Consider the following 17,538-nt stretch of genomic DNA (forward strand, 5'->3'; position numbering starts at 1 on the left):
CAATTCAATTTCCGGCTCCGTCGCCGGATTTCCTACAATGCAATTGTTATCGCTACGCGCTCGTATCAAAATTAATTTGTGACGAGCGTTAACAACGACGCGTTTGTAATCCTCGCAAAAGCCTAGCAACATCTTGAGCGGTACGCAAAAGTTAAAGTATCCTTCAGGTATGCTCGATGTAACGTCCCATCCAGCATTCCGTAAGATTTGAGAATCGTTATACGATAGCGATACGTAGTTCTTGATGGTACTGGTTATTCCAACGTTTCTGTTGCGATCAATCTCCACACCGTTGAGCTCGTATCGAATTTCATCAAACATGAACGCCGCACAATTATTTGCAAGCGTTGCCTGAGACTCGTCATTCCTTCTCTTTATCGTCAATCTTCCTTCAACGTAGAGAAAGCTTTCACACGGCAACGTGTATAAATCCTGCTGTTGTATAGGTATTCTTATCTCATTGTTATGTCCAAACGTTGTGTTGGCGTACGGATTGTACGTGTATGTCTCAATCTTGACGACGCTGTCGTCAAAAATTGGGTCACCTCCAATGTTTAAGATATTAGCCACTTCGTACGACGAAACCCAATGATTTCAAAAATTCAACGTTCGACGCAGTGAGTTTCTTCTTTGGCGATCGAATTGTCTTCTTGTTTCTCGTCTGTTGCACCTGCTCAGCTTCGTTCAGTACGAGCATCTCACGTTACCGCTGTCGTCTTCGTGCATGCAGTCTAACGGTGATCTCTTCTCCGCGAAAATCAATCAATCGACCGTCCTGATCCACGACGCGAAGCGTCAAGTCCGAAATGCTCCGTACGATGATCGGAAGGTAAATGATTCGTGCCGGCGTTTCCGATATCTTATATCCTGGAGGCACACTCAGTGAAAACTCGTGTATCGTGTGCACGTACTTGTCGTTGCTGTACGCACCCGCGGTCACGTTGCACTCTATGCGAATGATGTTTACGTTGATGATATTTATAGGAACATTCAATTCGTACCATTGTCGCGGCTCCAGCACGCGATTCGCTGAAAATCCCAGCAGCGATCCAATGTTGTTCGGTTTTGTGAAATTCATCCAATAAGCACATTTGATCTCGCTCTTCATCGTATTGTTATTAGCCCGAATAATAATTAATGGGTGCGGTTCATCTTCGTTTGTCGAGACATTATTGGATGGGTCCCATAAAAGAGCGCGTTTCAGATACATGTCTATATCACGCAGTTCGTACGATCCTTCGGGAATGGTAATCTCCTTGTTGTCGTCGTCATAGTAGAATTTATTGTTCGACGAATTTACATTCGGTATCGTGTGATAGGTTTCAAAATCTGTTAGACCGAGCTCGTAATCGCCATCGCTCAAATCCACGGCGGGAAAGTAGCTTACCGCGAGGATGCTGCTCTTGCCGGTGAGCGTAAATGTCAGTGACATGTTTGAATGAATACTGAGATTAAACAGCGTAACGCCGGTCTTTAAATTGATTGTCAACCGACTGTAGAAAACGCAGACACAGTTGTCCGCAATTGCTCTGATCGTATCGCTGATAAGGCGTGCGATTGTACTCTATTACATTGTTCTCTAGATACTGCGCCAATTCTCTCGGTGGTCGAAGATTGCCAAAACTGTCGAAATATATGGCACGATCTCCTTTCTTCGCATACGCCACCCAGTGAGTACCCGGTCCATCAGTATTATCCAAATTCACGATACCGCTCTCGTTTTGACGTATGCCGCCGATCGGTAACGAGTCGCGCATGAAAACACCTCTAAAATATGGAATGCGCATACGTTTTGCCAATTGTTGCAGTTGCACATTGGTAGTTACACCCTTGGGAATTTTTAGCGCCCCTTCGACGTTTTTTTTTCTCGAGACTCCCCGTCCGCGTTTGTACGGAGCGAGATAAAGTCCGTGACCTTCCATGGCGCGATTGTGACGTTGCATCTCTTCCAGCTGACGTCGCGCGGCTTTGTTGTCATTCACAGCCTTTGCGACTCCTGCCGCTCCGCCGACCAACGAGCCGAGAACCCCTAATAACGGCAAAATCGGTAGGATACCGCCGCGTTTCGCTACCGGAAGTATTTGCTTGGTCTTCTTCTTTTTCTTCGTTTTCAAACCCATACCGAGTTTCGTTTTAGCCTTCATGGCCGCCCAGACGGCTGTAGCAGCAGCTCTCTCTCCGAGAGTCGAATCGTTCCCGATAACACGTTTTCGCGCTTCCGCGGCGAGTATATTGTCTGCCACGTGTCGTTCTGCGAGATCGCTGCTACGCGAGTAGGCTATGTCGTGCTCGCGACACGCCGCGTCCAATGGATTGATACCCCGATCACCTCTTGCCAATCGTGTTTCTAAGCGAGTTTCCGGTCCGCAAAATTGATAGCCGGGGATATGTAATTCGATCGGAAGCGCGTTTATCGCGCGATTCAACAGACCTCGACCTATCTTCGGCGGCATTCGCCGCAGTTTTTTATCAGCGGCGGCGGACCGTCGATGTGCGTTTGCTGACACGGCAAATTATAATGTATTAAACAGCGTCGATATTGCTGAACCTCCGAATCTGTCTTGATATGTTCGGGCAGCTTATCCCACAAATAATCTATGTAATTATAAAACTGTCGCAGTAGAATGACCTTTGGTATATACTTCAACTGCTCGACGGTTAAATCGTAAATATCGCTGTTATCCGACACGAGCAAAAACATTTTAACGACTGAGCATCTCAGCTCTACGCGTCTCTATAAATAGGCCAGCTTTCTCGATATTATTATTCATTCGTTGTGGAGGGGAGGTAAAATGCGGTTCGTACGACAATCGCGGACGATCAAAGTGACAAACTTTGACGATAGGATGCCATTAACAAAAGAGGTACGCAAACATGGAGGCATGCTACCAATTTCTATACGCGGTATCATCTGCGGTCTGTCGAATTGCGGCAAGATAAACGTCTTGATAAGCTTGCTGGAAAGTTCGCACGGTGTACGTTTCGAGAACGTGTACGTGTACTCGAAATCGTTGCAACAACCGAAATATCGATATTTGGAGAATATATTAACACCGATAGAAGAGATTGGTTACTTTACGTTCTCGAATAACAGTGACGTCATTCCGCCGAGCGAGGCGCTCCCGAATTCTATTTTTATCTTTGATGACGTGGCGTGCGACAAGCAGGATACGATAAGAGAATACTTTGCAATGGGCCGGCACGCGGACGTTGATTCCTTCTATCTTTGTCAGACTTATGCGAAAATACCGAAGCATCTTATACGCGACAACGTGAATTTATTGATTTTGTTTAAACAGGATGGTACCAATCTGAAACACATATACAGCGATCACGTAAACACAGATATGTCTTACGAAGATTTCTGTAAATTGTGTCATACGTGTTGGCAACAAAAGTACGGATTCGTGGTGATAGACAAGGACAGCGCGATTTCGAATGGTCGATACAGAAAAGGATTTAACGACTTTGCGATACCAAAACGTGGTTAGTTGTTGTCGACGCGTCGATTGAACAACGTTAGCGCAACATGGACAGCAGCGAGGAGATTAGAGAGCGCGAGAGGATAGCAAATCAAATTGCGAAAACGAGCAATTCGATTCGCAAAAAATATCACGCCTTGAAAACTGGTAAAATGGAGGAAGATATTGCGTTGGAGAGACACTTTAAGCCTTTCATCGAGCCTCTAAGGCAGATTGTCGAAAACACCGTAGCTGACAAAGAATCTGACGTGTCAAAGATTGAGAATGAAACGGCGTGGGAAGACGAAGAGCCGAAGCTCAAACGACAACGACCAAACGCCTCGTTTAACGACTCTGTAATGGCTTCAACTCCGGTTACGTTGAAACGATCGATAAATGTGCCATCTAATTTGAGCGAAATAACAAAAATTTTACAACCGCGTAAATCGAAACGATCGAAAGTTGCTCCACCGAATGAACCGCCGATAACCTCTGCGTCTTCCGTACAACACACAGTGCTCGCAAACGAAGATGTTTTTGAAACCACTGATGACTCACTCGTGACGTCCGTTCGACAGCAGTTGCAAACATCTGAGGGTCGAGAAACATTGAGAGATCACTTGGGTCCATTGAGCCAAAAGTACATCGGGGCAGTTCTGAGCGGCGATGAAGAAAGCGGTATGGACATCGTGTACGGCGTTTATTTCAGTAACGATGGAATGATGCTCGGTAATAAGCGTTTTGACGTGGACAACGCGGACAACATAATTATCGACGACATACGATACGCAGGCACACGCGGTCTTTACGAGTTGATCTTTAAGAAAATTCCCAATGACGAGATCTACACGGAGGATGACATGCAAACGTACAAGAGCATTCTGTTGATGACGAATGCTCATAAACGCAATCACGATGCTCACGCTCAAATAAAGGGCAATGGGGGATACAAGTACAGAAATATAATCGCACCGTTGATTTCAGGTAAAAAAGCTGGAAAAGGTATACCGCGTGCCATGACAGGTAACAAGTACAGAAATATAATTGCATCGCCGATTTCGGGTAAAAAAGCCGGAAAAGGTATACCGCGCGCCATGACATTAAACGACAACAAGATCGACTATGTTCATTGGGACGATCCCAACGAGCTTGTAGATCGTCTCCGATTGCTCGAAGCTTCGCGCCTAGCGGGTCACAACGGTCACGATAACGAGATCCTGTCGATTATCGAGGAACTTCGCGAAGCTGGACTTATTATAAATTAAGTGGCGCGACAGCGAGTCATTCAATCAACATCGAAATGCCGATCAACAAGTTTGGTATATCGCTCGGAAGAGGCGGTGCGGAACCGTACTATCAATGGAGAGGATTAATCAGAAATTACGTGCGAGATAACGCTCTTTGCATGGTCGCCACCGACTTTGACGCGAAATCGCGCAAGATTCGACGGATAGCGCCACCCGTAGATGATGGCGATGCAGCCAACAAACGCTACGTGCAGCAGAGCGTGCAAATTTTGGAAGATCGACAGGATGAAATGAAGAGAAAGATTGCTGTATTCCAGATTAACATGCAAATTACCCTAAACGAACTTCAAAAGATGATTCAAGATGTAATTGTGAATCATCGCGAATAGATAAGAACGTACATCTGATCTCTGCGTCAGTTGCGCGTCATCGTCATGGCTGGTAAGAAGCAATCAGTTGAAAAACGGCGGCTGGTGGACGAATTACACGCTCCTGCGAGAAGAAATTTTTCGCGAAGACGCGTCATACTACGCGGATACGATGACCTGTGGCAGGCGGATGTGGTCGAGATGCGACCATACACGCGATTTAACAGAGGCCACCACTACATACTCACCATTATCGACGTGCTGAGCAAGCACGCATGGGCCGTACCGCTCAAGGCCAAGAGCGGAACCGAGGTTACTACGGCGATTGCAAAAATAATTTGAGACGGCGGAAGATGTCCGAAAAATCTGCAGACTGACAAGGGGAAAGAATTTTACAACGCAAACGTGCAGAAACTCTTGAAGAAACATAATATCAATCACTATTCGACCTATTCCGTAATGGAGGCATCGGTCGTCGAACGATTTAGTCGCACGCTCAAGAATGACACGTGGAAAATGTTTACGCGCAATGGAAATTACAAATGGATCGACTCGCTGTCAGGTCTCGTATCGGATTACAACGCGCGAAAGCATCGAACTATCGGCATGCGGCCCATCGATGTTACCCCCGCGATCGCCGACAAGCTCCTAACAACGGTGTACAGTCACGTAAAGATCGCTGCTCCCGCGCGATTCAAAGTGGGCGACTCGGTACGTGTGAGTAAATGCAAGACAATCTTCGAAAAAGGATACACGCCAAATTGGACCACGGAAGTATTTAGAATCGTCAAAGTGCAGAAAACTAATCCCGTGACGTATCTGTTGGAAGATTCCTTCGGAAAATCCGTCGCCGGTGGCTTCTACGAATACGAGTTACATCGCGTTGCTAATCCCGACGTGTATCTCGTTGAAAAAGTTTTGCGCAAAAGAGGGGATGTAAAGGATGAGGTTTATGTAAAGTGGTTAGGATTTGATAATTCACACAATTCATGGATACACAAGAATAATGTATTGTAAAATTTATTACAGTATAAAAATATACATATATACATATGAGTCATTTATTTTCCTAAATATCTAAATGTATTTACAATATATTTACAGCGGTATTAACAATATATTTACAATGGTATTTACAATTGTATTTTATAATGTCCCCATGGCAGCGTTTCGGTAGAACCGGGTATAATGTATCGCTTATCATCGTACGGACTTAGAGCTATTTTTGTTTCAGACACGGTGTATACCTCGTGTTTTTTGGCTCTTATGCAGGTTTGCTGTCGCGTCATTTCAATTTCGTCGCGCAGACACCGCGTGTAATCGTCGAACGTTATCGACCTGGCTACGACGTTACTCTTAACGCCTTTAACCTTTTTCGTATCTTTCTTACCGTCCACTCGCAAGGCGTACATCTTTGCATCGAAAAACATGCAGATATACAGCGACTCGTGCAGTCATCGGCACCATCATCGCTAACGTTTCGCGATCTGGAGCTTGTTAAAATACGTGACGCAGATATTGTAAAATTGACGTCATGCGGCACCAGCTTGTACATGAAACCGTCAACAGTACTCTTTCTGTTCGAACTAGAACATTGCGTCGAGAACGTGTATTTTCAACTATGTCAAAATGTTCACGGCGTAAGTGAAAAATTCAAACAGTTTGTAACAACTTTACGTCAAAATTGTATCACCGATAAATGTAACGCAGTTACAATCTTGCGTAAAATTTATGATGAAAATTCGATTATTGATTGCGAACTGTTGGCCTACGCTTTAGATACTATTGTATATAATGCGCTACATGACAAATAAATGTATATAATATGGTTAAAAAGTTTTTCCTTTTCATTTACCATTCATCCCATTTCCTGTCATAAAGCTGTCTTCGTTTATCGTTTACTTAAATGTAATAAAAAAATTAAATATTGCAAAGATCTGAACGATTAAATATCGTTGACAAAGAAAAGATACGCGATCGCGAGCGAGAACGCGCGAGGGAAAGAGACCGCGCGAACGAGAAGACTCGCGCAAATGGGGGGGGGGAAACACCGCGCGAACGAGAAGACGAATGGGGGGACGAGAAAGAAACATCCTCGAGGGGGAGATAACGCGAGCGTGCCGTGTGACGTCACGCGGACTCCGCGGCGCGGCGAAACGCGAACGCGGGTCCCCTCGCCCCGCGGCGCCCGAAAACGCGAACGCTCCGCGGCGCGGCGAAAACGCGGATCCCCCCTCGCCCCGCGGCGCGGCGAAAACGCGGTCGCCCCGCGGCGCCGGAAAACACGGCGCGGCGAAAACGCGGTTCCCCCTTCCCCTCCCCCGCGACGCCTGAAAAACGCGGTTCCCCCCTCCCCCTTCCCCGCGGCGCCCAAGAACGCGGTTCCCCCCTCCCCCTACCCGCGACGCCGAAACATGTGGGTCCCCCTCCCCCTCCCCCGCGGCGCCGAAACACGCGGTTCCCCCCTCCCCCGCGGTCCCCACCGCTCGCGGTTCCCCCCCGCCCCTCACCTCCCCCTCATTGCTCCATGGATAGAACCGGCCTACCTTACTACCTTATGACTACTCTTGTCGCGTATGTCATAAAAGGCATCACTCTCTTCTGCATTCCGATTCGGACTCTTGCTTCAGCGCCACAGGCGCTGTCTCTAGCGACAGTTCGACCTCAAAGGACAATGCGGTGATTAACTGCTCGTCGCCTCAAGCCTCTGACTCGAAATCGGAGGTCAACTCTCTTTTCGCGGCGGCGAAAAATCGCTCGCCGATTCTATTGGCGACAGCGTGGATCACGGTCCGCAGTGCGTCCGGCCGTACCGCCGTCGTCTGAGCGTTACTCGACCAGGGCTCCGAGATGACGTTCATCTAGGAGAACTTAGCGCAAACCTTGCGAGTCAAACGGATTCGCATGCCGATCTCGATTTCCGCCGTCGGCGGAATTAACGCCGGGACATTTCAAAACGCGACACGCATATTCGTTTTGCCGCGCGCGTCTCTCGTCCCGTCCCTCTCGACTACGGCGCTCATTCTCCCGTCCGTAACCTCCTACATTCCGAAACGCAACGCGGATATTTCGTCCATCTCATATCTCTCCGACTTACCGCTAGCCGACACGGATCCGACGAGTCGCGATCCAATCAGTCTCATTATTGGAGCGGATCTCTATAGTGAGATTATTCACAACGGCGTGCGTAAAGGGGGGATCGGGCAACCTATCGCGCAAAATTCTATATTCGGATGGGTCATCTCCGGACCCGTCAGTTCAGCCGCGTTTCCTGAACAGTCCTCAGCGAAAGTTCCTCGAATCTCAACGCATTATATTTGCTCTCTCTCGCTGGAGAAAGAACTCCGCCGGTTCTGGGAAATCGAGGAGCTTCCGCAGCGATCCGCTCTTACACAAGAAGAGAAGGATTGCGAAGAGCATTTCCGCTCGACTGATTCTCGCAATTCAGAGGGACGCTACGTCGTGCGTCTCCCATTTAAGAAAGGCCCTCCTATCAAAATCGGGGAGTCTCGGGTTCAAGCCGAGAAAATGTTAAATTCGCTAACTCGTCGACTTCGTGACAAACCGGAAGTTATGAAAGAGTATCATAACTTTCTCGACGAGTACGAACGTCTCGGACACATGCGACCGTTATCTCCCGCGCAAGACAACGAACAAAGCGTCTATCTTCCACACCACGGGGTGATTCGGGAAGATAGCGTTACCACACGTCTCCGCGTCGTGTTCAACGCGTCAAGCGTCACCTCTAACGGTACCTCTCTCAACGACCACTTGCATATTGGTCCGAAAAAACAAACCGATATTTCCGCAATAATTGCGCGGTGGCGCAGATACAAATACGTTTATTCGGCGGATATTGCGAAAATGTATCGCCAAATTCTCGTCGATTCACGCGATATAAATTACCAAAGAATTTTATGGAGACGGCTCCTCACGACGCGATAATTATTTTCCTGTTGCTAACCGTGACTTATGGCCAAGCCTGCGCGCCCTTTCTTGCCCTTGCCGTTCTCGAGCAATTAACTATCGACGAGGGTAAACACTTTCCCCTCGCCATTCCGATTCTCAGAGAACATATTTACATTGACGATGCCGTATTCGGAGCTGACGACAAGCCTCATATTCGACAAATTCGAGATCAGTTAGTTGCCTTATTAAAACGCGGCGGGTTCGAGTTAAAGAAATGGGCAAGTAACTCCCCCTCTCTTCTAGACGATATTGACGTCGCGGATCATGGGTTAGCCGGTAAAAAGCCCTTCGCGCAAGACGAACAGCTCAAAATTCTCGGTATCGGGTGGAACCCCTCTAAAAATGTTTTCGAATATCGCATCGCGCTTTCGGATAAAGTTCCCGATACCAAACGTACCATATTGTCCGCTGTCGCGAAACTTTACGATCCGTTGGGCTGGGCCACGCCTGTCACGATAGCCGCGAAAATCCTCATGCAAAGGCTCTGGCAACTTAATATCCAGTGGGATGAGTTTCTTTCCGAATCGGTTTTCGCGAGATGGAACGATATATATTCACGTTTATCAGCTCTCGGTCACGTGCAAATTTCTCGTTGGAACGGCCTCGGGCCTGATGCCGAATGTTCCGAAATACACGGTTTCGCGGACGCTTTGAATCATGCTTACGCCGCCGTTGTTTATATCAAGGTAGTTTCTTTGTCGGGCAAAGTCACGATATCGCTGCTTGTTAGTAAATCTAAGGTCGCTCCTTTGAAAACGATAAGCATACCTCGACTCGAATTATGTGCGGCCTTGCTTCTAGCGCGACTTATTGATTTTGTTCGAGCGTTAAATGGTTATCAAAATCTTCCGTATTATTGTTGGACGGATTCCAACATCGTGCTTGCTTGGATCGCTCAAGATCCTTCGCGATGGAAGACGTTCGTCGCCAATCGCGTTACTCAAATTCAAGCTCTCGTTCCGCGTGCCTCATGGCGACACGTCTCAACTAACGATAATCCCGCGGATTGCGCGTCGCGCGGCATTTTCGGCGATGAAATTCTAAATCATGAACTATGGTGGCACGGTCCTTCCTGGTTCACTCTCAATTCCGACGAATGGCCGATCGGCGACACGCGTCTTCCCGAAAGCGCTCCCCTCGAGGAGAAAACTATCGTTTTGCAATGTCACGCCCCCGGTCAATGGGATCTCGCCACGAAATACTCCTCATGGCCTCGGTTGATTCGCGTCACCGCGTATATAATTAAGTTTACCCGTTTCTGTCGTCGCGATCGACCTTCCGACTCGCTCAACCTCGCGCTGACCGCCTCTCCTCCCTCGAAAAGCATCTCGCTCTCCGCGCCCGAATGTAATCAAGCTAAAACCTTTTGGTTTAAACAAATTCAAGCCGATCTGTTTTCGAGCGAAATCCAAACGTTGTCACGAAATCAAAACCTATCGACTAAAAGCTCGATTCTCTCTCTTCGACCGTTTTTAGATCAAGACGGAGTTCTACGCGTGGGTGGGCGTCTCGGCAACGCTCCCTTACCGTTTCCCGTACGCCATCCTATCTTATTATCTTCGCACCCCCTTGTCAAACTCCTCGTAAATCAAGCTCACTTACGAGCCCTGCACGCGGGACCTCAGCTCACTTTGAATATTCTCCGTCGCGACTTCTGGATCATTCGCGCGCGCAATATAGTCAAAGCGGTTATACATAATTGCGTTACATACACGCGCGAGCGAGCGGCAGTTCCTACTCAAATCATGGGCAATCTGCCCGAGCCACGCGTAACTTCGACAATTCGCAGTTTTCTGCACTGCGGTGTGGATTATGCGGGACCAGTTCTTATTCGCGCTTCCTCCGATCGCGGTATTACCTCCCGCAAGGCGTACATAACCTTATTTGTTTGTCTCGCGACGAAGGCCTCCCGCAGGGCGCCGTGCTTAGTCCGGCCTTGTATTCTCTCTTCACTCGAATTTTATACGACGCTCTCCCGGAGGGGGTTGAGATGGTTGAATTCGCGGACGACATTGGCATGTACGTTTCGGGACGGGATCGTCAGCGTAACCGCCTCCTTCTGGAACAAGCTGTTAACACTGTTGCGTCAACTCTGGGACGAATCGGTTTGGACCTCGAACCTAAAAAGACTGTTCTGGTGGAATTCAACAGGAATGGTTATGTAGATAAAAATATGACCATCAACATTCAGGGATGTAAGGTATGTAATAACAACGGCGCTAAATTTCTCGGTATCTGGTTGGATAACAGCCTCAAATTTGATCGTCAAGTTCAGGAGGTCAGAGGAAAGGTCAATCGGGCCAACTCCGTTATGAGATACCTGTGCAGAGTGTCCAAGGGCATGGAGGTCAACACGGCTCTCATGCTTTATAAAAGCTTGGTGAGATCCATTACGGATTATGGAATTTTTGTTTATTTTCCGAGGGATGCTACTTCCCAGATCAAATTAGAGAGAACCCAATATTTGGGCATTCGAACTGCACTTGGATACAGGAACAGTACTCCCAACAATGTCCTGATAGCTGAGGCTAAGGTGATGCTTCTCAGAGACAGAGCCTTCATGTTAGGTTGCAACTTTGTAACCCGAGCTATAGCATACAACAGGAATGGTTTGTGCGATAAATTGCAACAATTGTTGGATCGAGAGAGTTACTGTCGATTTCTTCAGCCAATGTATAAATTCTCTTTGTTATCAGAAATATGGAAAAAGTTAAGATTTAGAACGGGTACTGGACGGAGTGGACAATTTGAAATTTTCCAAGGCCCTTATATGGCACACACGTTTGAACCATGCGTAGATTTGGAAACAGGTGAATCGAGGAAAAGTGAACGATACTCGGATGAGTTACTTATATGTAAGATCGTTGAAAAGCACAGCGTGGATGCAGATATGGAGATAGTCTATACTGATGGCTCGTATGAGGAAACAAGTCGATCAACAGGGGCCAGTATGGTCATCGAGAATCAGGATATCGCTTTCAAAATGAGCTTACCGGGAATTTGCTCTTCGTACACGGCAGAAGCATTCGCCATTAAATCGACGCTCCAACTTATGATACAACAGCATTCTTATAGAAACAGGAATATCATCATTATGTCTGATTGTAAGTCGGCTTTACAGGCCATTCAAAGTAACCTCATTAACGTGCACAGAAATAGATATATTACAGAAGCTAGACGTTACATATATGACCTTGAGACTAACCTCGGTAAAAGAATTATTTTGGTCTGGATACCGGCTCACGTGGGCATTGTGGGCAACGAGCAGGCGGACATTCTGGCAAAAGAGGCAGCTTTGGAGGAGGCTGATTTGACGATTGAGATACCGGTGGGTGATTTCAGGAAACAGGATAGGATCGAAGCATGGAAGGCCACACAATTAGCTATTGTCCGAGATGCAGCGCACAAAGGAATTTTCTACTTTAATCACTTCTATGATGATGCCGCCACCAAGCCGTGGTTCCACAAAATCAACGCGGAAAGATATTTTGTGACCCTATTCAATCGACTGAGAGCGAATCATTTCAACCTGGGATCATCATTGAAGAGAAAGGGTTATATAGACAATGAAAGATGTGAATGCGGATATGAGAGAGAGGACTTATACCATGTACTATTAACATGCCAAAAATACGACGAACACAGAATAGATATGGATAAAGAATTAAGAGACGCGAATTTCTTAGAAAATATTGATTTATTGCGTATTATCAAAACAAAAAATTGGGACATATTGTACATTATATTCAAATTTTTCAAGAAAATTGGAAGAGTTATCTAGATACATACGGGTGGGTATTGATTTAATATATCACGCGTTTGGAATTTCAAGATGGTGGTGATTCGCGGTAGTGGGGCGACCGCGAGACATATATATTTGTGCAGTGGAAATAATGTAAATTCTGAACTGGGTCTACATCGCTTGTGTCAATTACCTTTGGGTACAAGACACTATAATTCCTCAACCGAGGAATACACGAAAAAACCCCCCTTCTCGCGACGAAGGCCATCCACCTAGAATTGGTTGGAGATTACTCCACTCCCGCGTTTCTAAACGCTTATTCCCGGTTCTGCGCTCGTCGCGGTCTTCCGCAATGTATGTATTTCGATAACGGAACTACCTTCGTCGGGGCAGACCGTGAAATGCATCGAGCGTACAAATCCGCCGTTCAAGACCCAACCTTTCTAAATTTAACCGCGTCAGATAACATTACGTGGAATTTCCTCCCCCCTTCAGCCCCGCATTTCGGCGGGCTATGGGAGGCGGGCGTGCGGAGTGTCAAAACTCATTTGCGTCGCGTCTTAGGGACTCACACTTTAACCTTCGAAGAATTCTCGACCTTATTGTGTAGAATCGAAGCGTGTCTGAATTCTCGACCGATTGCTCCTTTCGCCGACACCCTCGATGACTACGAAAGTCTCACCCCCGGTCATTTTTTGGTCGGATCCGCTCTCACGGTCAACCCGGAACCATCTTTGCTCGATCTAAACGAGAATCGTTTGTCGCGATGGCAACTAGTCCGACACATTACCGAAAAATTCTGGAAAATGTGGAGTAACGACTACGTGAACACTCTACAACAACGAGCAAAATGGCGAACGGTCAAGCCACCGATCGGTCTCGGACAACTCGTCCTCTTGCGCAATCCCACGTTGCCCCCGTGCAAATGGGAGCTCGGCCGCATAACGCAATGCCATCCCGGGCCCGACGGTTTCACGCGCGTAGTGACCGTGAAAACGGCCACTTCCGAATACCAAAGGCCAATCGTAAAACTATGCGTTTTACCGGTCAACATCGAGGCGACGAGCAATTAATCATACTTCTTGCGTCAATGCGAAACGCGCGTTAGATCTAAGTATTATATTCTAAGCTAGTTTAAGCAATTCGTCTATGTTATTCCACGGCGGGCGGCGTTGCCCCTTTAATTTTCTGTATGCCTCTGTAAACTTCTCGCGCTGATGTTTTATGTTTTTCTATTATTGCGCATTATTTCGAAATTATCGTTCCGAGGCGGGCGGTATGTTCGAGATCCGTCGAACTTTCCTACGCGAAACATCGACTCGAAAACATTATTATATTTAACATCGAGAAATACCGATGTTTATGTGGTTCGAGCTCTGTCGAACTTGTGCGAAACATACGTTCCCCGCGATCCCCGCGCCCTCGAAGCCCATCGATCGCGATCACGCGTTACGAGAGTGCTCCCTTATTTGTCGAAGCACGGAAACGGCTGTTGTGACGCGTGATGTGACCATACGGACGAATAGCGATTCAGCTCTCATCGCGCGTTCGTTCCTGAAAAACAGCCCTCTTGAGTAAACGGCGAATTTGCTCGCCGGACAGTCAGTCGTTGCTGAGGATTCCTAGCCTCAAGTCGTGGGCCAGAACTTATAGCCGAAAGTCGTCGCGTATCAATCCTCGTCTAAAGACAGCACGGCTCTCTCTCTCTTAAATCGCTGCTTGAATCGCTAATCGCGCGTTTCGTCTCAAAGTGCGGATCTAAGTTACTTATATTTTTTCATCAAGTGTACTACTTAGCGAGGGGTCCGAAAACTTCCGGTCGTGCTCCGCTCGCGATCGTTCTTCTGCCGCGCGCTCAAGATTTCCGTTCGACGCGTACAAGATCTCCGCTCCGCGAGAGGCTTCGATGCGAGAAGTCGAGACAAGATTTCCGTTCGCGATACCTGGCAGACAAGTACGAACGACTCAGAAGATTTCCGAATCCGCGGCGCACGATCCGTTGTTCCCCCTCGCGTCTTTTCCGTTCTTGAAATAAAGACTATATATTTCTTTGTGCAATCTGTGTTCCGAGTGCATTAATCCTCATTCCTCCCGCGATTTTACGACTCGCGTTATCCGCACGCTTCTCGCTCAATTCTGAGCGGAATCCAGATTCAGGGTGACCGTCGGAAAGCGACGCCCGAACAAAATATTAAATATTAATTAAAAAATTACTCTTAATAGAAGCTAAACAGAGAAAGACTTTCGCAGATAATGTTTATTATTTAGAATTCCTATATGAACGTGAAAAAAGGTGTTCGCTGATATAATTTATTTATAAAAATTATTGAGTCTCCAAATCTAAATTTAATAACACGAATATGAATATCTTAAATAAAATACATATTACCATCATTCCCTGGAAATGCAAAGGGTACAGCATCTGGGTTGAGGGGCCTAGAATTCCTTGTTGTTCCTGCTAACTCGTCTACGAAGGACACCTTCTTGTAGCATGACTCATTAAAATGAGCTGAGCACACACGAGCTGCATCAATAAATTCCGTAATTAATTAATTATTAATTATTAATCAAAACGTGCATTAAAAACATGACATTATCGACAATTCTGAGGAGCTGTTGAACGCCAAAGTGATCAACTATACAAATCATAAAAAAGTGCCTCGATATTATTGTTATTAAATTAATGTTTCAGTAGTCAAAATTTTTGTAATTTTGCTGATAGTAATTTCACTTATGTTTGAGATGTATTTCAAGTAAATTTATGTCAAAAAATATAAAAATATAAACATATGAATTTCCGGCCCTACACGGATGAGCCACCTTAAGAACAATAAAATGATCTTGTAAGTAAATTGTATTAACATGTACATACCATTTTTCTCTTTAAATTCCCTTATTCTCCTTCCACACGCCATTATCCACTTTTCACAGAGCTCCCTTTTTTTTAGAAAAGAAAAAAATCGGTAGTTCCCTTTTCCAGAACGGTTTGTGCACCCTTTCATGGCACACAGCGGCATTGTCACTAAATTTGTTTAAAATTTCACTTATAAACACTGAATCGCAAACTGAGAAACTAATGTAAACACCCGGGAATTTAACCTCGTCACACACTACTTCGCTCTACATATACACGTACTACTCATACACATATAAATCAAATATGACCGAAAGTTGAGACCTGCGCAGATCGTGACGAAAAATAGACCTGGATAGGAACACACCTTGTTTATTACATCATGCTCTAGTAGAAGCGCGCGTCGAGAAGAGATGTACCATTCTCAAATATTTGCGAATTTCGCAAAATGATAAAAGACTTTTCTACTCGGTTTAACTCTCTCTACTTGCATACAAGAGGTTCGGCGATTATTACCAAACATCCTCAGTCCTATTACTCGTGCCCGAACGTGGTGACTTATCTTCATATATGTACATGTGTTGCGCACGTGGATTACACACATTGTATATGGGACCTACAGTTTAACGCCGATTCCAAACGGCTATATTTTTTAGAAAAGTTCTCTTAGGACAAGACATACTCTCTCGGTGGTTTGTTATATTTTTACTATGTACCTATCTATATTTTTATATGTATATTTTTGTATGTATATTTTTAATATGTATATTTTTACAAATATAAGACCAGAAAAATTGGTTGTTTAAATCAATTTTAGAGAATGTATTTTTTTAAAGTATACTCTAAGAAAATTAATTTTTCTTGCTACTAAAGTAAAAAAATCAAAAAATCAAAATCAAAATTTAAAAATAATTGTTGCTGTGGGGTAAAGTAGTCGTGCTCTATCGACATCAGATGTATCGTATCAGATATATGAGATTCTCATATATCTTATACCGAGTAGAGTGGTGACTCTGTAATTCTACCAGGAGCGCTACCGCTGCTATCGATAGTCTATGGCTGCGTTCGGGAAGCGCGCTATTAACGCTATTGCATCATTCTATCTTTATCGCTCATCAGGTGTAAAACAAGGATAAAATAAGCAAATAGCACTAATAGTGTCTTCCCGAATGCACCCTATGGGTCATCGATGAACGATCAGTATCGTTCTCAGTCTGTCGTCGGTCACAGTCGCCTCTCGCACATAAGTCAGTTGTAATTTCTTTTGTATTAAATATAAGTTGTCTGATTAGCAAATTGTGTTTGCTCATTACCTGCGCCAACAGTTGCATTAAACATTCTACGTAATTTGAAAAAAAAAAAAAAAGATATAAAGATTACCTTCGTTTGCTTAGCCCGTTCAGATCCGGCGAGATCGATCATGAATAATCTCCCTTGCTTTATTTTGTTACGCACACGTTGTTCGTCATCTTGAACTCGACGAGACAATTGTTTAACTATAACGCTGAGAAGCGCATGACTTCGTGACGAAGTCTTATTCGCAGCAGTCGGCTCTATTGTCCTCGCTTTGTTACCTCTGTGTAACAGCTGCATTACCTGTAAATGTTAAATAAACCACTCAACGTTGTTCACTCTGAAGGAACGCAGTAAAATTATAAGGTAGAAATCATAGGCATAGGCATTACGTTTCTTTTTCTCATCACTGTGTGTGATTAAAAGTTAATATATTCAAATTATTTTTTTTCTTATTCTTTTTCTTATATAATTGGCTACGTTTTGATTGAGGTTTCTTTATAAATAAGCTTTTATAAATAAGGTTTATATTTTGGTTGGTATTTAATAATTTAAAAAAATTAGTTTTTTTTATAACTTTGCACGTGCAAATAATAAAATTATA

At 45.3% G+C, this 17,538-nt stretch overlaps 2 protein-coding genes across 6 annotated transcripts in view; one reads left to right on the plus strand and one right to left on the minus strand.

The window, feature by feature from the left end:
* The window catches only part of LOC143894438 (zinc finger protein 862-like), a 31,509-nt gene that overhangs the window by 9,872 nt on the left and 4,099 nt on the right, over window positions 1-17,538 (minus strand). Inside the window, exons 2-5 of one of the 5 annotated variants that reach the window (XM_077400690.1) lie at window positions 17,022-17,237; window positions 15,660-15,724; window positions 15,177-15,311; window positions 14,201-14,341 (exon numbers count right to left, since the gene is read on the minus strand). The gene's annotated coding sequence lies outside the window, so the exon portion shown is untranslated. Of the gene's footprint in view, window positions 1-14,200; window positions 14,342-15,176; window positions 15,312-15,659; window positions 15,810-17,021; window positions 17,238-17,538 lie in introns of those variants that run through there. The other 4 variants (XM_077400694.1, XM_077400691.1, XM_077400693.1 and 1 more) reach the window with 4 other exon arrangements.
* On the plus strand, window positions 3,529-5,424 carry LOC143894530 (uncharacterized). Its single transcript, XM_077400865.1, has one exon. The coding sequence runs from the start codon at window positions 3,530-3,532 to the stop codon at window positions 4,724-4,726; it is 1,197 nt and encodes a 398-aa protein (XP_077256991.1). The 5' UTR covers window position 3,529; the 3' UTR covers window positions 4,727-5,424.

Source organism: Temnothorax americanus, unplaced genomic scaffold (assembly GCF_048541705.1).
Source record: "Temnothorax americanus isolate GAGA-0224 unplaced genomic scaffold, ASM4854170v1 Scaffold14, whole genome shotgun sequence".
NCBI classification, from domain to species: domain Eukaryota; kingdom Metazoa; phylum Arthropoda; class Insecta; order Hymenoptera; family Formicidae; genus Temnothorax; species Temnothorax americanus.